The sequence below is a fragment of the Chelonoidis abingdonii genome, chromosome 3 (assembly GCF_003597395.2).
Source record: "Chelonoidis abingdonii isolate Lonesome George chromosome 3, CheloAbing_2.0, whole genome shotgun sequence".
In the NCBI taxonomy this organism is placed as follows: domain Eukaryota; kingdom Metazoa; phylum Chordata; order Testudines; family Testudinidae; genus Chelonoidis; species Chelonoidis abingdonii.
The window spans coordinates 112,105,400-112,132,655 of NC_133771.1; the positions used below are offsets into that span (position 1 = coordinate 112,105,400).

At 41.0% G+C, this 27,256-nt stretch overlaps 1 protein-coding gene across 1 annotated transcript; it reads right to left on the reverse strand.

The window, feature by feature from the left end:
- On the reverse strand, positions 1–27,256 carry NMBR (neuromedin B receptor). Its single transcript, XM_032795063.2, has 3 exons — positions 26,229–27,256; positions 3,399–3,747; positions 1–659 (listed from the first exon to the last, which is right to left on the reverse strand). The coding sequence occupies exons 1-3, from the start codon at positions 26,654–26,656 to the stop codon at positions 258–260; spliced, it is 1,179 nt and encodes a 392-aa protein (XP_032650954.1). The 5' UTR covers positions 26,657–27,256; the 3' UTR covers positions 1–257.

Genomic DNA, 27,256 nt, shown 5'->3' on the forward strand with positions numbered 1-27,256 from the left:
GTTACTCTGTATATTAAGTGTACAGAATTGTGCCCCTTAACAAATAGTCTTAGAAACACTCATTCTTCTTTTCTCACTCAGTAATATCATTCATTTCTGTTTGAAAGTAATTAGAAGTTAGATATGCAATAGTCTCGAACTGAGAGACTGTTTCAAGGACTCTGTTTCAAGGACTAGTGAAAGCATCTTAAGCTATTGACATGGCTGTGAAATAAAGGCCCAGATTTGTTCCCAGGTAAAGTGCTACACTGATGAAATCATAATGACATTTCCTGTTTTAGGTTGTGCCCATTCAGTAGAGTCAAGGTAGTCACGGTGTTCTTCGCATTGCTTTTCAGAGAAGTCATTCGTATGGCAGAGGAGCTGAGCAGATAACTGGTGGATTTCTCTCGATGAGATTTCCTCCCGCAGCAAAGTTGACTGTTGAAATGTCTCCTAAAGCTCTCACTCAGAAAATACAGTGCAAATGGGTTGACGCAGGAGTTGCAGAAACTCAATACTCGGGCCACTAAGGTAATGATCATATGTCCTAGCGATGGGTCGATCTCACTGTAATTAAAGGACCGGTACATGTACAATACATGATTAGGGAACCAGCAGATGGCAAAACAGCCAACGAAGACCAGAACAATTTTTGCCAGACGCTTTCGAGTTTCCATCTAAAATGATAAATCAACAGAACCCAAATTAACAACACAGAATAGAACTAATCCATATAACAGACTTAATTAAAACGTGTGACATTTCACTACAATAACTCCAACAATGAATTCAGATAAGATCAGTAAAATTACTCCCTTTAAGGGCTAAATTACTTTTGCTATCTCATTTGCTTTCATTTCTCATTTACAGTTCATTTTCATAAACCAATCCTTAGCTGCTGGCAGCTACAGTAGATAGACTGGCCTTTATATTTGGGTTTGTTACATAGATAAGTACACCAAGATGGACTTAGATTCCAAGTATACATTGTCTTTCAGTCACCATAGTAAGCTGGTAAAATAGTTTCCTTTGGAATATATCTCAACACTTGGCTAATTTGAAAAAAGGTTTGAAATTCAGAGACATTATTAGTCTGATGCATGGAGTTTTAGTTCTGCAATGGTACTTACATCCCATTATTTCCCTCTGAGGTTGAAATGCCACAGTTTGTACCATTCTCTTAGGAAATCCCCAGAACAGATGCTCTTAGAACACAGTGGTGTCTCAGATACAGACTGAGGTAAAGGGTTTGGCAAAGCATCCAAAGTAACACTAGAGAAGCAGTTCCCAATTGCATTGCTGTAGGATAGTGGGAATTGCAGCCCACCTGTTCCTCCAAAGACATTTACAGGGCTAAATGTGGGGGAATATGGCCTACATACTGGTCCTCACAAAAAACAGGATGGAGGGAACAGGCCAGATGGTCAACCCCTAAAGACAGTGAAGATAGAAAGCCACTGTGTGTTCCCTCCACTGTAGGAAGAGCCAGGGCCTGCTGTGGGGAGGAGGGCTTATGCAGAGGATTCATGCTTTCTGGCTGCATTTTTTACTAGAAAAACTCAAATGAACTTGGGGGTGTTGGAGGGTTCCAAAACCCTGTTAACTAAACCAGTAAATATAGTTCACCACTACCCATCCAAACCCAAACCAGTAGGTTTCCCACAGCCATAAAGAGCAGGCTGTTTTCTGTCTCTGCAAAGTTTGTGCCATGAGGGGCACACACTTTAGGACTATGGATCTCTTCCTGCTTCTACTCGGCCTGATTCTCCACTGCCTTACCCTTGTGCAACCATGTACACTTGTGCAAAGTGAGTTGGAAATTGGCTATAAATGCTACCATTCTGATCTTGCAGGATTTTACACCCATTTTGCATTCATTGTTCATTGCTGTAAATTGCAAAGATAGCAGAAAATATAAGATACATATGTTCCCCGTCTGTGCTCTTTCCTAGAGAAACTCTGGTTGGCATCAGGAAGCTGAATCCTTTACCATTTGTCAAGTAATATGTACATTGGTCAGGCTGTCCTCCCCTTTTTAATCTAATAGATAAACTCAACAAATAATGAAAGCAAAAATCTGTTTTGTTTTTTAAAGAATCTCTAACAGTTTCGGAAATGTGATGTAAATTAGCTTTACTTTCACTGAGGTCAGACAAATGACTCTTTATATTTCACAGAATAAGAAAATGGTCCATGCAGTGCTGGTAAGTGTGTGTTTTTAATAAGAAACAGGCTAGAATAGGAACAAAATGTTGAGTAGAGAGGACACCAGAAAATGTTTTCATCATTATTCTGTTAAATGATTTGCCATCTAAAAAAATGTTCTTTCTTATCAGGGGGTGAACAGGTAACAGGCTAAAATATGGCAGCAAATAGCCTACCTCATTCTTTTCATCAGCATTGGTCTTTTATTAAGCAATCTAAGCTGCTGTAAAGTGGATGTATGATTTTGAGGCACTTTCCCTCAGAAAGATTTACTTTATTGAACAGTAAAACTGTTGCGTCATTTACATTGATGAGTCGGCTTCTGATATGGCTTGCTGATATGTCACACCAATTTGAGTTGGCTGTTAAAATGCTCTGTCTCAAAGATTTGTAGCATATTGTAATATAGAGGATGCCAAGAAGGCTGGTACTACTAAATTTGGATTGTGGAGAATCTTGGTAGATTCAGCATTTCTAGTCAAAGAAATACCCCCAGAATTTGACTGCTTATCCAAGCCATATTGTTCTAGAAACAACGAGAAACCTTTACAACTACAAGTTTTCTCAAGGGATTTCAGTACTTCATGGTTTCAGCTAGACTAGATGTCCTACAAGAATTGCCTTTTCTGATGTATTTCAATACTTAGTTTCCAGTCGCAAGGTTTTTTTACATCTTTGATGACTCTGGCCCTTTATCGTCTGTTTCCACAGATTAATCTGTAATGCACTGGACTTCTTTCAGGAAGAGATGAGTATATAGAGGTGAGAAAGCTACAATTGGTTGCCCCAGCAAATGCTGTTTCTTAATGTATACAAAAGTGATTGCTAAATCAACAACACATGCAAATACTCAAGTCACCAATACCGTACATCAGTATAAATAGTAATTAATATCATCAGTTGAATCATTTTTGTTTCTTACTAAAAGGCTAAGACAGAAAAGAAATAAACACACTCTTCGGCTTGTTTTTCTTTGTATTTCTTATGTAACAGAGTAAAAATACTCATTCCAAACTAGTCTTAGAGCTGTTGTAAAATAAGATTTAAAACAGGGAGTTTTTTGAGGTAATGCTAGACCTGGGTCCATGCCTATGAAAATTTTAATATAATCCTAGGCCTATACTAGCTATATTATAGCTTTTGCGCTTTTATTTTAAAATGTGTACAGCAGACAAATCTTTCACCATACAAGTGCACTGCAAATAGCTTACCTGTCTTTTAGAATGCTCACTATATTCTCCAGGGATATTGTGTGCACTCTTAATTAAAGTCTTGGCAATATGATAGTAGTAGATACTAATGATAGTGAGAGGGATAAGGAAATATACTAAGAATATCAGCACAGAGTGGATCTTCGGGTGCATGTCATCTGTCTTGGGATACGGTATGCATGCCCTGAAACTGACATTATCTGTGCCATTGATGTGGGCCACTTCAGAGAAAACTGCTTCAGGAACTGCTAACATCATGGAGATGATCCAGATGGCAAAAACTTTAAAACACGTCCACAGAACTGCGTTTGATGTTTGGATATCCATGGGATTTACAATTGCTTTGTACCTGGAGAGGGGCAAAAATAATTAATTAATAATAATAATAATAAACATTCTATGTCTGATGCAAAAAGGCAATACAAGCCTTTGATTAAAGTAACATGTAACACTTCAATTTTTCTGATGTGATGTGTCAAGATTTACATATAATCTATTTTTACTACAGTATACTATATTTAGTAATGTATATTACTTTTGCCAGGATTGATAAATTAACAAACAGTATAGGATACAAAAGGCAAGCACTTATAAAAGAACAGGAATATCATTCCACAGTAAAGTAAAATAAAAGAAAGAGAAAGACAGCTGGTCAGGATTGTTTTTCACAAAACTAGTTCATCAAAACTAAATTTTTTGGCTGGAAAGGGTTGGTTTGAATAAATTTCTCAACTCAAACATTTTTGAAAAAACAACACATTTTGAACTTGTTGAAATGTTTTAGTTCTACATTATCAAAATGAAAAAATCTAGTTTTCTGGTTCATAACAACCTTAAGTTAATTATAGTAAAAAAATTAAGAAATAACAAATCTTCAAAAGCAAAACAAAACTTCAGAAATTATTGAAATGAAATGGTTTGATTGACCCAAACTGATTTTTTTTCCAGATTTTTAGTTTTTGACATTTTGAATTTGTCCCAATTCAGGATCAGAATTTTTTTTTAAAAAACTCTTGAAAATTCTCACAGGATGGGAAAAATGTTTCCCACTCAGCTCTAAGCAGAAGTCAACATATAGCTAAGTGGACACCAAGGGCTGGTTTGTGGCTGCATCTAACTCAGCCACACAAGGGAGTAGAGTGAAGTTATGCTGTGATCCAGTGGCAGATCTAGACATTTTGCCGCCCCAAGTACGGCGGCATGCCGTGGGGGGGCGCTCTGCTGGTCACCGGTCCCGCGGCTCCAGTGGACCTCCCGCAGGCATGCCTGCAGAGGGTCTGCTGGTCCCACGGCTCCACAGAGCAACTGGCAGAGCGCCCCCCACAGTATGATGCCCCAAGCAGGAACTTGGCGTGCTGGGGCATGAGGCCGCCCCTGCCAAGGGGTCTCATGCCTGGGGTCCCAGCCAATTGTGAGGCCCTGGAAAAATGGGCTCCCCTGCACCCCAACCAGCTCAGCAAACCAGTGTTCCTGCTATGGGGGGAGAGAGATCAGGGCCCCGGGGCTTGCCCCACTCCGCCTGCCTGTCCAGCACTCCTGCCGGGAAGCAGGGGAAGACCCTGCACCCTGACCATGCTCTCCCCCCAGCAAGAGCACCGGGAAGGTGGAGTGGGGCAAGCCCCCATGCTCTGACCCTGTTCCCCCCAGCAGAAGGGGTGGGGAGGGGTCCCCTATTATTCTAGCACCCAGCATCACATGGCTGCATTAGATGTCCCTAAACTGCAGACCTAGGCACAGAAGGGAAAGCAGGAGCTAAACATCCAATGTCCTGCACTGTGAGTGAGTGGAGGAGAGGTTGAGAGATGTCTCCCCTCCCCTATGTGCCAACCTTCAGAACTGGCTGGAAATCCAGGGAGGAGTATGTTATGCCATGTATTATTATTATTTTATTAATCATGTTTATTATGGTAATGCCTAAGGGCCAATCAAGAGTAAGTTCTCATTGTGCTACACTCACTTAACAAACAAAATAGTAGACACTGTCTGCCCTGCAGAGCTTACAATCTATATAGTGCTGCAGCAGATTCCTAAGCCAATGCAAGAGAGAAGCACTGGAGCTACTGTTCATCAGAGGAAAGTTTCTGGGGCACAGTGTTTCCTGAGGCAACTCCTGTGTTTGGAAACCTTCTTGTTCTATACAGAATTTTTCTGTCTCCATCTTGATAGCACAAAGGATTTCCATTAACCTGAGTCACAAATTGTCAAAGGTTTTGAAGCTCCTAACTTCAGTGGGATACCTTTGAGGGTCTGGGCATCAGGCTTAATGGAAATCTTTCATGCTATCGTGATGGAGACAGCAAAATTCTGTGCAGAACATGAAGACTTCCAAACACAAATTGTGACCTTATTAGTCAACAGTATCTTTCTTAGTTCTTTCTTCCTTGATTTCATTATATGAAGACAAATGATATGTTTCATTTTATGATTTGATTGAGCAGACACTGGGTCATTACATCTGCCAATTTTTTAAAAAACATTACATTTTTTTCTGTGAAAACCATGTATTGTATTAAGAAAATCAGTTCTCTACCTCTTTCCCTCTCTCTCTCTTTCATGACAGGACATTGAATTATTATAGCTGCAGCCACACCACCTGGGACTATGGTCTTGTGAGCTCTCATCAGTTAAGCAGTGTTAGGCCTGAACCAGAAATTGATGTTGGTGATTCAGTGAATGGCACACTTTCACTTGAGCCATCACTGAGTCAGTGTTAGAGGGTACTGTGCTGTTGGTGGTGTCCTCTTTAAGATGAGACATAAAGTTAGTGATCACTTGTGGTAACAAAAGAACCCCTGGCTTCAGTTCTGAAGAATAAGGGTGATCAGGCTGCAAAATTTCATCAGTGTGTCCTGTCTAGTTAAATTCCCCAGGCATTTTCAAAGAGACACATTATTCTTCACTCCTTGTCTTAGGGCTCAATCCTGTGAGGTGCAGAGTGCCCTGATCTCCAGCTGAAGTTAGTGGGAGTAGAACTCAGCACCTGTCAGGAGGCATTCAACATGTTGCAGAATCTGGCCCATTGTTTATACCTATGAAGAGACATGGCATAGGAAATGGTAAGTAATAGACTACAGATGAAATCAAACATAAATGATGCATTCTGACATTAATTAAAGGTAATTATGCAGCTTCTCTATTTGTACAAAATTGGCACAGATGTAGATAATAGAACACTCTGAAATCTATAAGCTGCTAGATTTCTATAAACAAATTTGACAAATTTGGCTAGGCTTTATTAACATTTGGAAGTAAACCTAAGTAAGGAATGTTATTTATTTAAATTAGCAAGGAAAGCCAAGTTCCCATTAACCTCTTTGATGAACCCAATGCATTGTACATTGCCAGTTGGGTCATGTAGTTATTACAAGTGAGTCTTCAGTTTTAATTAAAAGTCTTCCCTAAAATTCTATCTGCCCCCTTCTCTAACATTACCACCAATGACAAGGGTGCTTCATTGTAGGAAATATTTTTATAATAAATTTCCTTTCTCTGAAGCTTAGGCATTCTGCTTATAAATACATTCACACACTCATTTGAAGCTTCCACTGCGAATATCTGAACCTGCCTAGTGGATATGTTACAGAGCTTCTTATTGTTGGCATGGAAGAAACTCCCTCCGTTGTCCTCACCCCTCACCCCCTCAACACACAAACTAAATGTCTTAGTGATCGAATGAAAGATTTTTTGAAAGAAATTTTTGTTGGAGTCACATGGTCTCAAACCCTAACATTGATTATATCATCTGTGATGATTATTTTAAAAAAACTGATATAATTACTGCTTCAAGAGAGAAAAAGCCACTCAAGTGCTAGATACTGTCATCTTCCATTGCACCTAATACTGTGGGAAAGAGCATTCTTGTGATTTGTCTCTTTTAAATAATAAAATGCCATGAATCAGGACAATAATTTACTATAAATATTCATTTTATGAATGAAACAGCAAAGTACCATTCTCAATGTTTGTACTTCTGTGACTGCACTAATGTCATTCAAGGGGCTGAGACCTCCAGCCTCTAAAGTATTTAGGCACCTAAATACCTTTGAGAACCTGAAGCTTGCTGAGTACCCTCTGCTTGCGCTGTTTTCAGTATTGTACCCTTTCCTTCCTGCCTACAGCATATGCATGCACAGGAAGACATATGAAAGTTCAGATATTATCAAAATATGACTCTGGTACTGGGAGTAGATCTGAATGCTAAGAAATGTTTCACTTCCTTCTGACTATTTTCCTTCTCTTCCCCCAGTAACTTCATCGTTCTCATTGAAGCTGGTTGGGGAAAATATTTTTTAAAACAATTAACCAAATTCAGTGTTTGGATGTGCATTTGGGACTCCCATGAATCCAAGTGCAGAATTTAGCCTAGTGTTCAGTCCTTTTCCAGTGCTATGAAAGTATGGGAGGTTACTGAAAAGTGTCTTCATGAAATGATTGAAATTTGGAAGGGTCAGAATGGATTTATGCCATATTTGCTCTATGAGTACTCAAGTTCAGAGAAAAGAGATAGCAACTGAGTGAGGTCTTTATGGACTTGGAGATGGTGTATGATCATGTACCACAAGAATTAGTTTGGCAGACTTTGTGACAGAAAGCTGTGCTGGAAGGATATGTGCTTCTTTTTTAGGATATTTATGATGGAGTGACTACCATAATCAAAACCAAACATTGCTACAACTGAGAATTTCCAGTAAATGTTGGCCTGCATCAAGGTCAGTGTTGAGACCTTTTTCATTTTTGTTGTCTTGGATGTGATAAGTGAGAATATATGAAGGGAGTCACCTTGGAATATGCTATTTGCTGATGACTTAGTGATATATGCAGAAGACTGTGAGATCCTGCAACCAACTTTGAACAGTGACAACATAGTTTAGAGTGAATGTTGGTAAGACTGAGGCTGTAACAACTGATGGAGGAGGACCTGCCATAAAGGATATTACAAGAAAAGAGATTAAAGTGAAATAATTTAATTACCTAGGATCAATGGTTGCTGACAATGGTACCTTCCTGGGTGATGCCTGAGATCATACCAAAGCTGCTTGGTGCAAATGGTGAGAGATGCCCCCAGTTTTTTGTGATAAAAAGATACCAACAAAGTTCAAAGCTAAAGTGTATAAAACTGCAATTCAACCCATCCTAATGTATGGAACAGAGACTTGGCCAGCAACAAGAAAAGAAATCAGTATGCTCTCCACCATGGAAATGAAGCTGTCAAAATGGTCAGTTCCATGATAGAAAATGAAATGAGGCTGTGAGAGGCCTAATGCAGGTTGCCCCAACTGAAGACAATTTGAGGGAGGTGAAGCTATGTTAGTATGGCTATGTCCAGTGGAGACCTGAGAGTTATGTTGGTAGGATGGCCTTTTTAATTAATTGTGGATGGAAGATGATCGAGGGGGTGGCCAAAGACTCAGAACATGGACTGGATATCAGCAGAACTTATAACAATTTTCATGACCGCCAGGAGTATAATCATGAGTTTTGGAAGAAGGCTTTAAAAGTTGCTAAACCGGAATAGGAAAGTAGCAAGAAAAAAGAAGTCTCTAGTCCTCACAGCTATACCACCACTTCCTGACCACTGCTGGTCTGCTCTACACTACACTGAGTCCACTTCCTGCCACACACACTTGTACCCTGAAATAAAGCATGTCTAAATGCCTTTTGGGTATAGCTTCACAGCTGGACTAGGTTTTTCTCTTACAAAGCCATCAAATCCACCACTTTCAGGCAGCTTGTCAGCCATGAGGAAAAGCAGTTTTCAAGGTAGCAACCACAATGACAAAACCGAAATATCCCTTTTGCTTTTCTGCAAATTTGCAGTGTTTCTTTCCTTGTCTGTTTGCCACCAGCAGGGCCAGCTTCAGGCACCAGCATTCCAAGCAGGTGCTTGGGGCGGCATTCTGCAAGGGGTGGCAGTCCCTGTTGTTTTGCCCCCAAGCAGTGCACTGATTTGCTGCCGTGGGGGGCAGGGGCAGTCCGTGTGCCCTTAGGGCGGCAGGTGCATTTCCGCGGTGAGGGCAATTTGGCAGCAGCTTCTATGTTTAGCTGTCCGGGGCGGCTTCAGCTAAACATAGAAGCTGCCGCCAAATTGCCACCGCCCGCAAACATGCCTGCCGCCCTAAGGGCACACGGACTGCCCCCGCCCCCATGGCGGCAATTTGGTGCGCTGCTTGGGGAGATGAAAACTGTAGAGTCGGCCCTGGCCACCAGGGAGATCTGTCTCATGGCCCTGCAGCACTAACAAGCAGCCTTGTCCAAAACATGATGCGAGATTTTCTCAATACTTCTAACACTGAGATGACTTATTTGCTTAGGCCTTTATCCTGCACCTTTGAAGTCAAGGGATGTTTTACTGTGCAGGATTAGGGCCTTAAAACTACACCATGTAATCTGCACAGAAATCAGTTGAAACGAGGACCAACGAAGTAGTCAAAGGAGAGTGATCCTCACATCAGAAACTTCCAGTTCAGGGTTATGTTTTAGAGACAAGCTCCATCCACACAAACTGTTCAACAGCAGTCTGAGAAGTGTAATGACAACCATTTGTCTGTACCTTACAAAAGAAAATCCCTTCAAGCTCTTCACAAAGAATCATCATTAATAATCTCCAGGAATATGGAACTACAGGGATTTCCTTTACTTTTATTAACAATGCCGTGGACCATATAAGTAAGCTCTTGTAGAAAAGTCAAACAGTTACGTGCAATGTCCTGTGTAAATGGGACATATAGGCTCTCACGACTTACATACACACAGTGCTAACACACCACATCCTCAGCTGGTGTAAATCAGCATAACTTCATTTGTTGTTTGTAGTGATGTTTTAGCCATGTTGGTTCCAGGATTTTAGAGGCAGTGTGTGAGGTAATATCTTTTTTTGGACCAACTTCTGTTGGTGAAAGACAAGCTCAGAAGATATCACCACTCCCCCCTTGTCTCCCTAATTTCATTGATGTCATTGGGGCTATGCCTCTTTATAACAGCTGAGGATCTCTAGCCCAGATTAAGATGTTACAAATTTATTCATTTCTATAAAGGCAAGCGCCAATACTGTCCTGCAGTTATAGAGACAGCTGGATCCCCCAGTTATGAAAAGAGTAAATGTTTTTGCAGTTTGAAGGCATTTGTGAAAACATAGATGATGCAGAAGTTATATCTGATTACATTGCATTCCTGCTGCTTTTGAAACAGATTGAAATGCAGATTGAGTTTATCTGAGAATTTCAGAGATGTTAATGGGGCCAACTATTGACTTGAAAAGAAAAGGTGTTGATCACTGAGATGTAATTTAAAGCTGATTATTGCAAATTGTTGTCATATTACTGTGATTTGTATTGGATTATGTTTTACAGCTATTGGGGAAGTTTTCTGGTACAACTGACTTAGCCACATAGCTTCCATTTTAAGATAACAGGGCCAGTGCTTAGCCCACAGGTAATCCCCCAAAATGCCATCTGCCATGCTCATCTCTCTACTGGCATTTTACTTTGAGTGTGATTATGTTAGGTTTGAAATATAAGAAGACATTGTTTAGCTTGACAATATAAATGGTCATCAGGAGTCTAAATACAGAATTAAGGTGTTGTAATGCAGCACTTCTTACAAAGAATCAGTGTCCAGTAGTAGATCATGCAAAGAAATTTTATACCAGGAGGGTGAAAAGTAAACCCTCTAAAACAAATCCTGCTTTCATTACATGAGCAGCTGCATTGACTTAATGAGTCTATTTGCCTGAGTAAGATGAGCAGAATTTGACTATTCAGTACTGGAGAAAATGACCTTATTCATATGATGGTCTAGTGTCCTGGGAAGTTCTTTCAGGACACCTGCAATTTCCTAGTTTTTCATAGAATCAGTCTATCCATTTGGTGCTGTTTGTTTTTTAACAAATATAAAATGCTTGTTCAAGACAAATCCCTTTGCTGAGTAGAACTGGTTCTGCATTTACCAGTGGAATGATCATTCAATGTGATGATAAGCATTAGGAGTGAAGGGAAATTGAATGGGTGAGTGAAGACATGATTAAAACTGTTCATATGCTCAAAGCGAATGTCAATGACATGTGTTCAGTGTTTCATGATAAGTTTCTGGGGAAACAAATTCTGCCACTCCAAGAAATTGGTCCTGTTGAGCCCAAAACTAGCAATAGCAATAGCCTAGTATGACACTTTTTAAAATGATACTCTTGTCTTTGGTATGATGATTTCTCCACCCTAAAAGGTGTCACCTTAAAAATTTCCCTGTCTTTGATTTTGAAAATATGATCACCTTGCAGGTGGGAAGTACAATTCTATCCTACTCAAACTCCCCCCTGCCCCCCATATCTGGAGTTTCACAGAAAGATGGGAACATTTCTCTGCCTTTTCTTTTTCTCTTGCCTCTGCCTCCACCTCTCATCTAAAATAAACCTAGTGTACTTCTTACAGGCTAACAGACCCTTGCAGCAAGAGGCCAACTCTGATCCATGGAGAGCCATAGCTTCTTACTGCCACTGGCCTGAATCCATTTAGCTGGTATTGCACAGCCTTTCACTCACTGACTGATAAAAGACATCTTTATCTATTTGCTCAAGCCTATTCCTGAGGAGGGTGATGGTGAAAGAATTAATGGAGAATTTTCAATATTCTCTATTTTAATGATATTTAAGCATATACACGCCTCCAAAAATTCACTGATGGGCACCTTTTATACAACTTAATGTTCCATAACAGATTCAGTTCAATATGGAACATGGTCAGAAAGGCTAGCAGTGGCTGCGAAAACAGCAAAAACTAAGGGCCTGATTCTTCATTCCATGACACATTTTACACTCCTGTCTAGTCTAGTAATAGACTAGAAGATCAGGCTATAAAACTTTTTGGCTCCTATGAGTCTTGTCTCCTGGAGGTTTGAACGGGCAAGGCATTTGAAAGAAGTGAAGCATTTGGGGTTTTATTCCTCTCCCCCTTGCCCTCACTATGGGCCTGATCCAAAGCCCATTGAAGTCAAGGTCCTCAGTGAACTAATGATTTCCAAAAACTTCCCAGTATATTGGAACAGGTTGGTTTCACAAAACTGGGACAGTGAAACAACTTTTAAAAAAAAATGGAGATATACCTATCTCCTAGAACTGGAAGGGACTCTGAAAGGTCATTGAGTCCAGCCCCCTGCCTTCACAAGCAGGACCAAGGAGTGGTTTTGCACCAGATCCCTAAGTGGCCCCCTTAAAGATTGAACTTACAACCCTGAATTTAGCAGGCTAGTGCTCAAACCACTAAGCTATCCCTCAACATAGTCTGTTTATAATACACTAATACATAATTTATATAAACATCATTTCAAGGTGCGTATATATACCCATCTTGATATCATATACTGTATAGCTATTGCTACTGCACATCCTTAGGCAGGGGATCAAGAAGCACACTATTGCTCTGCACATACCTGAATAAAGAAAATCAATTTTCATCTCCTAAAGGTACCACTACCAGAGGAGAAGGTCAATAAAATGTATTTGTTGCACGGAAGCATAAATGTCTAGAGGCAGAAGCCTATGGTGTAAAATCTGTTCAATTACAGTTTACCCTTTTAAAACTATAACTGTCATAAAACCATTCCCCACATTTCCTTTCTAAATTCAGAAATAGCCTGTGCCAGTGATGGGCAGAATAACTAAAGAGCAGCTATAGGATAACACGTCACCCTAATTTTCAGAAATGTTATGGCCAATACTCAGGCAGTGGAAATGAGCACAGCTCTGTTGACGTCAGAGTCGTGTCCATTTACAGCAGCTCAGGATCTGGCCTTACATTTTAAAATCCTGAATAAAAGGAAACTGTTGCCTCATCCGCCTTTTCAGCTGTTCCATACCAGTTGCCTCATTCTCCGCTTTTCAGCATATCTGATTCCATTTCATTTGCATCTTCTGCAGAAGCTTTGCATTGTAGCAACACAGAAACATCCACTTAGATTTTTATGTATTTGTTTATTGTACTTAATAAAAGGATCAAAGACACAAAAGTGCTTTTAACAAAAATAAAGAAGGTAAGGAGAGAAAGCAAAAATACACAATTAAAGAGCTGAATGTGTAAATGAAGTATTGAAAAATAAAACAAAAGGTAGAATATTAATGTGGAAAAAACAATGAATAATACAAAAGGAACAACACACGCACAAAATGAAGACACAGACAGAGGAGGAAAAATAAAAAATGATATACAAAAAAATTAACCCCCCCAAAACCATAAAGCCTGAAAGAACGGATGTTTCTATAACAAAACACACATTAGAAATATTCTGTTCCTGATGCAATTCTGCAATCTAAAGCAATATGCAACATAAATATACATTTTGAGTAAGATATATATAAAAATCAATCACTCTATGTGTGCGTATATATATATATATTTATTTACAGATAGTGAAGATACTTCTCTCATAAAAAAAAAAAGAAAATTCCCCTCTCACCCCTATGGGTGGTATGGGTCTTCCTCAGCCTCGGGTCCTCTACCAGAGACCTGGGAGTTTGAGGGTTCTGCGCAGTATCTTAGCTGTTAACTAGCACTTGCACTCTTCCGGACAGGAGAGCTCTGATGTTGTGCCTGGATCTGTTGAGCCACAGTCACTATCCAGCTTGAGGAGCACAGACGAGTGCTCCTACCACTCATGGGACACTTTGGCCTTCACTTTCGCACATTCCTCCTCGAGTTCCCTTCTCAGGCCTGACTTCTTCCAGCTTCCCATATCCTCTCCTGATGTTGCTCGTCACTTGGCACTGCTATACTATCACCGACCGCCTGGTCTTCGGTCCTGTCTATTACCTGAGTTGGTTGATTGGCCAGTACCCTGCCTGTCCACTGGATCTGGAATGTCCCGACAGAACTTGCCCCTGGCTATTCTCCACAACTTCTGTGGAATCTCCCATCGTGTCTTGGGAGGGTCCTAGCCCATTAACGTGTGCAGATGGTTCTGACAACATGCCAGCGCACTTGGTTGTGCCGTTCAGTGTAATGCTGTCCCGCCTGGCTATCTAACATCTCGCCACTAAGTTGGACTGTTCTGTTTAGGCCTCTCTGCACAGTCTGGCACCTTGGTCCTCTCTAGGTGTGGTAGACCCCTGCTTCAATGTGATCCTGGTGCTAGGCCTGTTCTGGCTGCTACGATTCATGCTCAGTGCTGTCTTTGACCAGCCTTTTCCACCACTGGTAGATTTCCCATGTCACCACGCTCAGCTATCTGTCGATGGTAAAACATCCCATGCAGGTCTTGTCTGTCCATGACACTTCTTGCTGCTGTGCTTACTCCCAGTCTGCTGCGCCTCAAGGCATTTCTCTCAGCAGCTCATCTTGGGGCCATCTTACTGATGTACTCTGATGTTCCGGTTTCTCCAGACAGTGGCTTGACGCTCACCAGAGCCCCGCCCGCCTCTTTCCGCCTGTATACAGTCCTGGTGTGGACTTGGTGGAAATCTCCCGGCGTGAAGAAGCTTCCGGGTTCACATCGGCAGCCTCCAGTCCTCCTTGGCCACTCACATATACTTGCCGCAGGGTATCTGATGAATCCGGCAGGGGCGGATCCATTTAGGCGTTGGGATCTTGTCTTCCCCACTGATTGGCCTCTTCAGTGCCTGTCTTATCCTGTGGTGATACTGGATTTGCGTTTTCCTCTTGCCCTCCTCATCATTGGTTCCATTGACGTGGATCGTCAGTACTGTTGTAGCTGGTCTGATGTCTTGCTATGTTCCCGCTGGTATTCCAGCCCCTCAGTCTGACTACTGTCCTCTCTCACTACCGATCCAGCCACACTTCTCCAGGTCCGAATGACTCCCCTCGATATCCTCACGTATGATCCACGTCCGTGGATTACGAGTCGATGTCTCAATTATTTCTATCTATTATCAGCTTAATGTCATCTCTATGTAAGATGGAGGGTGCTTGATGGTAGTTCCCTCTTCTAACCTTACCCTATCCAGTCCTGTGATAATCTGGCTGAGGGGGTTAAGCCTAGCAGATTACACAGCGGGACAAGGCAATCACCTTGGTAATTGCCACACTTGATGCCAGCTGTGTCAATGCTGCCTGAGTTGACTTCTAGTGTTGTCTTCCATAGCCCATTGAGTTCGTGAGTCGAAGGTCCTTAGTGTCCTGTTGACTTTGTATAGCGCCAGACATTCACAGATCCACGTGTGCGGCATTGAGTCGTAGGCTTTCCTGTAGTCAATCCAGGCTGTGCTCAGATTGGTCTCTACCCTGATATAACGCAATCCAATATAACATGAATCCAGATATAACGCAGTAAAGCAGCACTCTGAGGGCGGTGGGCCTGTGCGCTCCGGTGGATTCAAAGCAAGTTCGATTTAATGCGGTTTCACGTATAACGCGGTAAGATTTTTTGGCTCCTGAGGACAATGTTATACCGGGGTAGAGATGTAATTATTTATAGAATAAATAGTGAACATACTTATATATATGAGCTGAGTATCTTCACTATTTATTATATAAATGTATATATAAGAATACAAGAGCGAAGTATCTTCACTATTTATTCTATAAATAAATATATATATAAGAGCTAAGTATATTCACTATTTTTTCTATAAATAAATCTCATCTTCAGTATGCTCAGTAAGAAATGTTTCCCCTCTGGATAGCATTGCCCAGAGAGCTATGTGGACTAGGTTTCCTTTTTCACTTTACTTTGGAGCACTGCTAGGGGCAGAGTACTGATCTTGACAATATGATCCAATAGAGTACATCCCATGTTCTTAACCTAGAGGAAATGGATATTTGCTAACAAGGGCTTCTCAGCATACTAGAGAAGCTCATTCAGCACATGGTCTTGAGGGACATGTTGAACAAAACTGATTGAGAAAGAAAGAGTAGAACCAGCAAAGAGAAGTTGTATTTGATCTGAATTGCATTATTTGTACTTAACTTGCAAACGTTTCAGGTTAGGTGATTTCTCAGTCTGTTCCAAAGATCAATTTTCATACTGATTTTTTTCCTTGAATAATTCTCCCATACATTTAGTAAAGCTGTGTGAAAGGGTTAAAACTCAGAAACAAACTGGAAGATTTGGGGTTTTTCATACTGTAAATTGGCGACATTCTGACCTTCACCTGAAGAGAGAAGATACATTCAATGCATATAATACACAATGTCCCTTTTCTGGGGTTTGCCTTTACTGTTAACTTACATAACAGTAGAACATAAAACTCATCGTAAGCTATCTCCCTGCAGAACCTCTTCTGACCCAGACCCTAGTTCTCTGTGTCATAGACTCATAGATTCTAGGACTGGAAGGGACCTCGAGAGGTCATCGAGTCCAGTCCCCTGCCCTCATGGCAGGACCAAATACTGTCTAGACCATCCCTGATAGACATTTATCTAACCTACTCTTAAATATCTCCAGAGATGGAGATTCCACAACCTCCCTAGGCAATTTATTCCAGTGTTTAACTACCCTGACAGTTAGGAACTTTTTCCTAATGTCCAACCTAAATCTCCCTTGCTGCAGTTTAAGCCCATTGCTTCTTGTTCTATCATTAGAGGCTAAGGTGAACAAGTTTTCTCCCTCCTCCTGATGACACCCTTTTAGATACCTGAAAATTGCTATCATGTCCCCTCTCAGTCTTCTCTTTTCCAAACTAAATAAACCCAATTCTTTCAGCCTTCCTTCATAGGTCATGTTCTCAAGACCTTTAATCATTCTTGTTGCTCTTCTCTGGACCCTCTCCAATTTCTCCACATCTTTCTTGAAATGCGGTGCCCAGAACTGGACACAATACTCCAGTTGAGGCCTAACCAGTGCAGAGTAGAGCGGAAGAATGACTTCTTGTGTCTTGTTTACAACACACCTGTTAATGCATCCCAGAATCACGTTTGCTTTTTTTGCAACAGTATCACACTGTTGACTCATATTTAGCTTGTGGTCCACTATGACCCCTAGATCTCTTTCTGCCATACTCCTTCCTAGACAGTCTCTTCCCATTCTGTATGTGTGAAACTGATTGTTCCTTCCTAAGTGGAGCACTTTGCATTTGTCTTTATTGAACTTCATCTTCTCAGAGAACTAGCTCCAACCCCTCTCATTTCCTGATTAGAGTTGTTAATATCCATCTGCTAGACTGATTTAGCAAAAAATACATCTGCATCTCTCCATGGAGCTCAAGTTCTTGACACCAAGATGTCTGAGCAGAAGAACTCTGCATTCCAAAGCAAGATCCTAGAATCTGATGCCTGGGTAAATATCTATTCTTTTGTGATGTGACTACTTTGGGCGTGCCAGCTGCTTTGTATGTCCTAAAATAGTTTTTAACTAGAAAAAAAGAGCCATGTGTGAAGATCAGCACTGTATATTTTAGAGAGCTGAGCCCACAAGAAAATACCTATACAAATCTGGGGATCAGGATCAAACCTGGTGCCCCATGTTTCATCCCTCCTTTGAACATCATGGTGGTACAGTACCTAGCTCCCTCATGGATTAATGTGGTGTCTTGTGACATCCTCCCAGCCCAGGGTCTGCCAAGCACAGAATTATGTGATGCAGTGAACTGCGTCTCCCATCAGCCAGGTGTGGTGTAGAGTCAGTAAATACTGTTCAACAAGCAGGTGCTTGAACAAAGGTCATCCACATGACAAGGCAGAACAGTTCCCAAAAACAGTATGACTGACACCTGACACACTGGCATCCCGTGGATCTATTGTAGTAGTCTAGTCCTATCTGTGAACCTTGCAAGGAGAGGTGGTGCCAAGGGCCCAGACCCAGCCCTACATCCCTCCTCCCTGACACAACACAGTGAGTGACCTAAGAACCCTGCATTTCCAGGCATAGCTAGTTTAGGTATTTTGACTGCTACAAATACACATTGACTCCTACAAATACATGGATTATTTTCTAGCTAAATTAACAAAAAGCTACCTACATACCAAGGGCCCAGTTCAGCAAGGTGCTTCAGCATGTGCCTAACTTTAAACACGGGAGAAATCCCACTGAAGTATCTTGCTGAATCAGGACTACAGTTCCAGCAAAAGTCTTTCTAGCACAGGGGTGTTGGAGAGGATTCTCAACAGAAATGTCTGCCGTATGCTTTTCCTATGGGAATCCACTAACTATATATATTGCAATTTGGGACTGGGCAAGTACAAGACCAAGAAAATGTTGGCTAAACCTGATCTGTACGAAAAGAACATTACCTGAAGAGAAACAATTCCATGTATATGCTGTGAGCTCCAGCCCCCAACTCAATTAACAAACCTTTTGCCAAGCCCTGTTAATTATCTGTGATTCTACTCGCCTTCCATCTCTTGAAACTTTGTTACCTGACTGTAACGATTAGTACCCAGAGTACATATATGTAGCTCTGAAGATTTTTTCCTATGTAAAAAAAGAATAGCAAACACCTATACCAGACTCTAGGCACCTTTGACATAAATTTGAAAGAGCAACTACATAAGATGTACAACAGTTTCTTTTGTCCTAAGCCAGAAAATAACCATAAAGAAGGGAAATACACCACCTAGTTTATGTTATCCATGAATGAAAAGAAAATGTTTGTTGCTCCAAGTCTAGCAAAATGTTCTTCAGTACACATCTAATCCAGTTGGCTTTCAGAAAGTCTGCAGGTACTTTGCATGACATGTTTGAAAATTTAAATAAAATATCAAATAAAAGACTGGCCTGACAAAAAGAAAGAGAGGAAAAGGATCATCCCTTTATCCTTTGGTTTTCTCTATGTTGCAATTTATCAAACATTGAATCATATTTTTATGATCTATTATATGAAAATCACTTGGACTATTTTCTTGAAATTATCTTAGTAAACAAGCCAATCCAATATATTAACCTGTAGGGTCCTGTTCTCCCTTCTTGGAACTAACAGGCTAATGCAGTTCTTCTGACTGCATTTCTCCTCCTTCTCCCTTCCCTTTCCTTTTCTATCTACTGTATGCAATCGAGTCAGTTTCCCCTTTTTAGTCTGATTGGCTTTATGTTTTCTGTTATTTTACCCTTGGTTTAAACCTGTTCTTGGTTTCTTTCAAGTTACTTTCAGTGTGCTGTTTATTGCTGCTTCTTTATTTCTGAGGGTTTTTTTAGGGTATATGCACATAAGTACTTTTCCAGTATCCTATATATGTATTCACTTAACCACTCACCCTCTTCACTTGCTTCACTACAGGGAAGAAATGAGAACTTTGGGGGGCTCTTAACATATTTGACACAGTAGGAGCAGTCAGGATATTCGATGACTTTCAAATTCGTCCCTCCACCTGTGTGGTGCAGTGGACTAATATTAGGCGATTATCCAATACAGGGGCCATAGGAACCTTGCCTGTTTAAGAAGAAAACAGATAGGGCTTTACAAACTTAGAGTACAATCTTCAGAAGTGCTTGGCATTGACCATATTCTGCTCCCATGGAAGTCAGTGGGAGTTTTGAAGACCCCACCCTTGACTTTTAACTCAGTCTCCTATTCAACTATCCATTGCCAATACACTAAGATGTATCTGAGTGTGTGAATTTATTTCATGCCAAGGAAAGATTTCACATGGAATTCCCAGCTGCACCATTTTCCTTCCCTAAATATATTGGGATGGAGATATAGGGCCTGATTCTCTGCTCATATCAGGGTAAACCCGGAGTAACACCATTGGAGTTCATAGCATTACCAGTGTAAGTGAGAGCAGAATCAGGCCCAGTGTTGGGCACATTAAAAATACCTAGATAGAGAGACTGATAAGGAATTCACTTATTTTCCTCTCTTATTCAGTCTCTCTCCTTCCTATTTCTTTTAAAATATCCTTCCTGAGTTAACGAAGAGAACCCAAGATGGCAGACTGCTGTCTTCTTGACCCTTGATGTCAGTCCTGGTATAAGGAGGTTGGGATGGCAGATACAGCACTCAGTATTTGGTTGACTACACCGGTTGGACGGTTTAAATTTCTTTAAACCCCTCCATCACACACTCAGTGTGCCAACGGAGTTTAGCACCAAAAAAGTGTAGAAAATAATTACTTTTTGCCTCCAGTCCATGTTTTTAAGAGAGACAGGCTTGTTTAGGAGAATGTGGATACCTCTGAACACAGACTTCTAGTCAAGGTAAATCTTTTACTATTAGTTCCCCACTTATGAAAAATCAATGTTTTATGTACCATAACTTATGGGATACAGTCCATAAGACAATATTACTTGTAATGATGTTTCAGCTCTGCAAACTCTAATACTGTGACATGACATTACTCATGAAACTATCATTTTCTGTGCCCTATGTCTCATAAAATGACCTCACGGTCTGGTGTGTATGCAAATATTTAAGGATACAAACCCAGTACCTGCTATGTCAGAGGTTCTCAGACTTTTGTACTGGTGACCCCTTTCACACAGCAAGCCTCTGAATACCACCTCCCTTATACATTAAAAACACTTTTTCATACATTTACCACCATTATAAAAGTGGTATTCAGAAGCTTGCTGTGTGAAAGGGGTCACCAGTACAAAAGTCTGAGAACCTCTGACATAGCAGGTACTGGGTTTGTATCCTTAAATATATGTATACACACCAGACCATGAGGTCATTTTATGAGACATAGGCCACAGAAAGTGCTAGTTTCATGAGTAATGTTATTGCACAGTATCAAGGCAAAACGAAGTTTGGGGTGGAGGCTGACAGCTCATGACCCCCCATGTAATAACCTCATGGCCCCTTGAGGGGTCCCGACCCCCAGTTTGAGAACCCCAGTGCTATGGGATATTTTGGTGCCCACCACACTCTAGTAAGGGACTTTAAGACCACTGCTGAAAGAACTCATCCTAATTTTTCAATTGGGTATCTGACAATGTAAGAAATAATAGAGGTATAAACTGACTCAACAAGCATTTTGTTTTCTGTTATAAAGTCAGAAACCAGAACTGAACTCATATATTTTTAAGGTTATATAGAACTGTAGTTGTCTTTCTCTCCATTTCTACAGCTACTTATGCATAGTTCCAAGAAATGCTACTTGAAGCCATAGAAGATTAAAAGTAATATTGTATTGATAGCTGAGCTATTCAAATCTCAATAATGATGTAAGGTGCTGATCTAGCAAAGCACTAAAGCAGGCTCTTAACTGTAAGCATGCACTTAAATGCTTTTGGATTGGGGCCAAAATGATGATGGAGCTTTGCTATTAAAATGTAGGAGTTAAAATGCTGGCTCTAATGTAGTCAATGACAAAACTCTTATTAACTTCAGTGGAGTCTGATTTCAACCATGACCATTACTCAATTATCCTAAAAGCCATCTAATTAGTGCTTTCTTTCCGTCATGCTTTTAAACAAGAAGAATAAGTCACTCTGTATGTATGGTGATAAAACCCAATTTATGTTTGGTCTAATTCCATTGATTTCAGTGGAGTTACACAAGGTTTGCATTTGACCCTCTGCACTTTAAGTGTTTGTTAAAAAGAGAAATAAATCTAGAGAAAACAGCAGAATTGTATTTGATCACAATATTAGAAAAATGTGACCATGCAAAAAAGTATGAACTATAAACAGTAGCCCATGATATCGTTAAAGGAAGCTGAAAACGTTGAGCTGAATCTTTAGCTGGTATAAATCAGCATAGCTCCATTTACACTTCCTGAAAATCTGGTCCATTATCCTGACCTAATTGACTAACCTAATTGCCTTCTATGACAAGATAACTGGCTCTGTGGATGAGGGGAAAGCAGTGGAAGTGTTATTCCTTGATTTTAACAAAGCTTTTGATAAGGTCTCCCACAGTATTCTTGCCAGCAAGTTAAAGAAGTATGGGCTGGATGAATAGACTATAAGGTGGATAGAAAGCTGACTAGATCGTTGGGCTCAACGGGTAGTGAACAATGACTCCATGTCTAGCTGGCAGCCAATATCAAGTGGAGTGCTCCAAGGGTCAGTCCTGGGGTCGGTTTTGTTCAATATCTTCCTTAATGATCTGGGGGATGGCATGGACTGCACCCTCAGCAAGTTTGCAGATAACACTAAACTGAGAGGAGTGGTAGATACACTGGAGAGTATGGATACAACACAGAGGGACCTAGATAAATTAGAGGATTAGACCAAAAGAAATCTGATGAAGTTCAACAAGGACAAGTGCAGAGTCCTGCACTTAAGACAGAAGAATCCCATGCACTGTTACAGACTAGGACGAATGGCTAGGCAGCAGTTTCTGCAGAAAAGAACTAGGGGTTACAGTGGACGAGAAGCTGGATATGAGTCAACAGTGTGCCCTTGTTGCCAGAAAGCTACAGCATTGGGCTGTATAAGTAGGGGCATTGCCATAGCAGTTAGGGATGTGATAATTCCCTTCTATTCAACTTTGGTGAGGCCTCATCTGGAGTAGTGTGTCCTGTTCACCCCACACTACAAGAAGGATGTGGAAAAATTGGAAAGAGTCCAGCGGATGAGGCAGCAAAATGCGTTAGGGGCTGGAGCACATGACTTATGAGGAGAGGCTAACGGGAACCTGAGATTGTTTAATCAGAAGAGAAAAATGAGAGGGAATTTGATAGTTGCTTCTCAACTACCCTAAAAGGGGTTCCAAAGAGGATGGATCTAGACTGTTCTCAGTGGTACCCAGATGACAGAACAAGGAGTAATGGTCTCCAAGTTGAAGTGGAAGAGTGCTAGGTTGGATATTAGGAACCTTTTTCACTAGGAGGGTGGTGAAGCACTGGAATGGGTTACCTAGGGAACTAGTGGAATCTCCTCCTTAGAGTTTTTAAGGTCAGGCTTGACAAAGCCCTGGCTGGGATGGTTTAGTTGGGGATTGGTCCTGCTTTGAGCGGGGGGTTGGACTAGATGACCTCCTGAGATCCCTTCCAACCCTGATATTCTATGATTCTATGACAGAATCCAGACACATTGAAACTTGTTTTCTAGGCATTTTGCAGATATAATTGTTTCTAATCATCATGCAGTACGATTTCTTCAGGAAGTTTACATGGAGAAAGATCATGGGAGCCCAGTATTCTACAAGGGACAAGATACAAGGTACACATTTGTTTCACTAAAAGGAACAGGTCACCAGTTTTCTGAAGAAAATATTTATTTGTAACAGAAAGGACAAATGAAATACAAAGCACAGTTAGAATAGATCAGCGGTCCCCAACATTTTCGTGTGGCGGGCACCAGACAAAGGACCATGGCGGCGGTGGAGCATCTGCCGAAATGCCACCGAATTTCTGCATCATTTTGGTGGCGACACCTTTTCGATGATGTCATTTGTTGGCGACAAGCGGCGTCATCGAGAGGCGTCGCCGCCAAAATGACGCAGAAATTTGGTGGCATTTCAGCGGATGCTCCAGCACCAGCCAGGATGCGGGCACATTTAGATGCCCCCGTGGGCACCATGGCGCCCATGGGCACTGCATTGGGGACCCCTGGAATAGATGTATATCCAATGACTACCATTGTAATATCCAAACAAGGATATTAATTGACCCTCATCCACAAGAAGTCTCAATACTCAAATATCATAGTGTTCAGTCCATGGTGACTTATGAAGTCAACCCTTGTAATATTTTATTTTCAGAAATCACCATTACTGTAGCACATGTCATTTGACATAAGGAACTTCCAAACTTATGATTACTATTAATTACACTATGAGAATATTTACACCCTCCCTTTTGCTCCTCATTCCAGTTCCTCCCAACTCCTTTTATACGATCCAAACAGTAAATGTAGGCATACTGTTAAAAAAAATTCTGAATATTTTATATGTGTTACTTTGTATGTTTAACCCCACTGAAGTTTAAAGGGACAAAGGGATCCCTTTTTTCTCCTAAAGCTAAAAAAAGACAAATTCACAAATCTCTCCTTAGGTCTGTCTGAGTCTTTTCTGTTGATTCTCATGGCAATGATAGACCAGAAAAACTTTTAGTTACAATGTAGTAAAAAATACATGTACTGTAAAGGATATCTGTGAAAAGAGTATGTTTACTATGCACCAAACTAACCACTGTAGTAAACAGTGGGGCTCCTGTAACTTCTTTGGAGATCAGTCCAGCATTCCTTCAGTATGAATGCCTTCCATTTAGTTCAATGGGAGCTTAGTGCAGGATAGAGTTGAAAGAGATCTCTCCAACTCCCATTAAGGCAAGACTCTCATTGACTTTAATGAAAGTTGGACTGTGTCCAAAAGTAATAACGACTCAGTCAACTGAAGTCTATGGAAGGTTTTGGTAAGTAAAGACTGATGGATTGAGATTGGTAATTATTTACCAAGTGAATAAATCCACGGTAAATTAAAAGATAATCTACAGAAGAAAAGAAGAAACACAGTTGTCAAATAATATGCTTGGCTTTATCAGGGAAATCACTCCCATTTTTACTATACAATAATATATACAATAATACAAGACAACCCTCTAAAATGTTAAAGGAACCACCTGTAATAAAAATATTTTATGCAGTCAAGACATCATGTGTATTGCTGTTTTCGAGGATGTCAACACTAAAATATATGCAGTCATCATGACTTCAGCATTATTATATAACAAGGAAACAAAACTATATGTAAAATAATATTGAATTTATGATGACTCAGAAGTTGTATCTCAAAAGTAAAATAAATGAAACTTGAACCACCACACCACCTCCACCATATTTCACTGGTGATTTTACAAATCTCTGATTTGCAAATACATTTCTTACATATCATATAGAATATCACAATAGCACTTTTAAAAATGAAAGAATATTTTGCATGTCCACTTTCATATACAAGGCAGTTTGAGGTAAATTCCTGAACTGATGAAATCAGAGTGTTACATTCCCCTTTAAGGATCGTTCACAAGTTGCAGTCAAAGATACAAAACATGAATATAGACTGAATGCTTTATACAAAAGTAATAATATAGGGCCTGATTCAAAGCCAACTAAACTTAATCTGACTTTGAGGGGCTTTTGGATCAAGCTCTTAGATGAAATTAGATTCTTTTGTAAACTGGCTGAAAACCTGAAATAAAATTGTTTTATACCCTGAAGGAAAAAGTTAAAACAAAAACAAAACAAAAAACAACAACAAAAAAGTGTGTTAAAGCTAAAGATACATTTTCCAACACAAACCTTTATCAGTGTTATACATTTCAAGCCAGTCATACATGCACATGCTCAGGTAAAACTCCCACAGAAGTCAGTGAGAACTTTGCCTGAAGGAGTTCAAAAACTTTCATCTGAAGCTGAAGAAAAGTGTTCAAAACAGGAAAAAAAAAAGACAATGATAATTTAAAGGATGCAGTCAGTTATTTTGCAACACATTTGTCATTTAGGGCCTGAGCCTGCAATCCCTTCCTTATTCAAGTAAATACTACACCTGGGAACAGTCCCAGTGGAGTCAATAGGGCTACTCACATGAATAATCACTACCACTGTGAGTAAGAATTGTCAGACTAGGACATGAGGGATGGTAGAAAGAGAAAGTGTATTTTTCTTTATCTGCTATTCCTCTACAAAAGTTTGAAAGTGTTAATGGAGCCAATCCAGTAGCCCTGAATTCCTTGAATGGTTCTCTTTAAATCATTTAGCAGAAAGAGATGCAGGAATAAGCCCTTTCCTCTTTATGTGCTGGGGGAAAGAGTGAGGGAATTTGTTTGTTGTTTTTTTCTGTATGTTTGGAATGGAGATGAAATGGGTGTCCCTGTTTTGGGCAACAAAATCAAGATATAATTCAAGGGCATGTCAAAATAGAACATTCTGTTGCACCAGCATCCCCGTGGTACCAGAATAGGTCTGGTACTAATATCTGGCAGCTAGTTGCTCCTGTAGAGCAGAAATTTCTCTCTCACACACACACACACACACACACGATCTCTAGGCGTATTGCCATCTTACCTGTCTGCACTCAGGGCGGTGAGAGTGAAGACGGACACGCCCACCGAGGTGAGCTGGATGGCCGGGATCAGTTTGCACCCCACCTTCCCGAACATCCATTCGTCGAAGAGGTAGCTGGAGGCATCCACCGGCATGCAGGTCACCAGCAGCAAGAGGTCTCCGGAGGCCAGGCTGGAGATGAAGATATTGGGCACGCTTCTCATAGCGCTGTTGGAAATGAAGATCTTCACCAGGGTGATGTTGCCTAGCAAGCCCACGGTGATGATGAGCAGGTAAAGCGAAGGGATCACACAGCGGACGATAAACATCGCCGTGCTCCGGGAAGGGGCCAGGAGGTCTGTCTTCAGTACCACCCCTGGTACCAAAGCATTGCTGACATTTCCTCCTGCGGGCTGCACGGTAAGGTTGAACGAGAGCTCCCCAGCCATCCTCCCAGCTCCGGAGACACCGACTGCAGTGGGAAAGAGCAAAAGGATTTCTCTCTGAGTCAGCAAAGAAAATGTTCTTTCTTTCTTCCAAGTTTTCTCCCACCGAAAACGCAAAGGAGAGATTGTCTGCGGGCAAACGCTGAAGAGTTAAAAGACAGAGACCTTCAGTTGTGTCATTTCTCTACTCAGTCACTTCTTCGGGGTCAGAACAGTCTCTTGCACAATGGGAAGCTGAGGGGCACTAAACCAGATCCAGAACGAAACTTTCTTTTTGACTTAATCATAATCTTCGGGGTGCAGCTATTCTGAAGGGCGCATCCCGAAGTTCTTTCTCACAGCTGCCCACACAGCGATAGTGATGGAACTGGCATAGCTTCCTAGCTGGGTCTTCATTGCTCTGGCAAGAGAAGAGAGTACAGCCCTCCAGGGTCTATGGAACTGTACAGCTCCTTCCTCAGGCTTTGATGGTCGCCAGCCTCTTCCTGTGCTGTGTTTCAGTCTCTTTCTCACAGAGCCCATTTGATGGGCTGGAGGCAGGCTGGGTCTTCTCCTGCCTCAGTCCTTCCATTTTTTACATTCGCCCAGCTCCGCCTCTGCTGG

Coding starts and splice junctions, on each gene's coding strand:
- NMBR (XM_032795063.2), bottom strand. CDS start 26,656: ATGGCTGGGGAGCTCTCGTTCAACCTTACCGTGCAGCCCGCAGGAGGA. Junction 3,748..26,228: donor ACCGCCCTGAGTGCAGACAG/GTAAGATGGCAA, acceptor GCCCCTCTCCAG/GTACAAAGCAATTGTAAATC. Junction 660..3,398: donor GTGAGCATTCTAAAAGACAG/GTAAGCTATTTG, acceptor TTATCATTTTAG/ATGGAAACTCGAAAGCGTCT.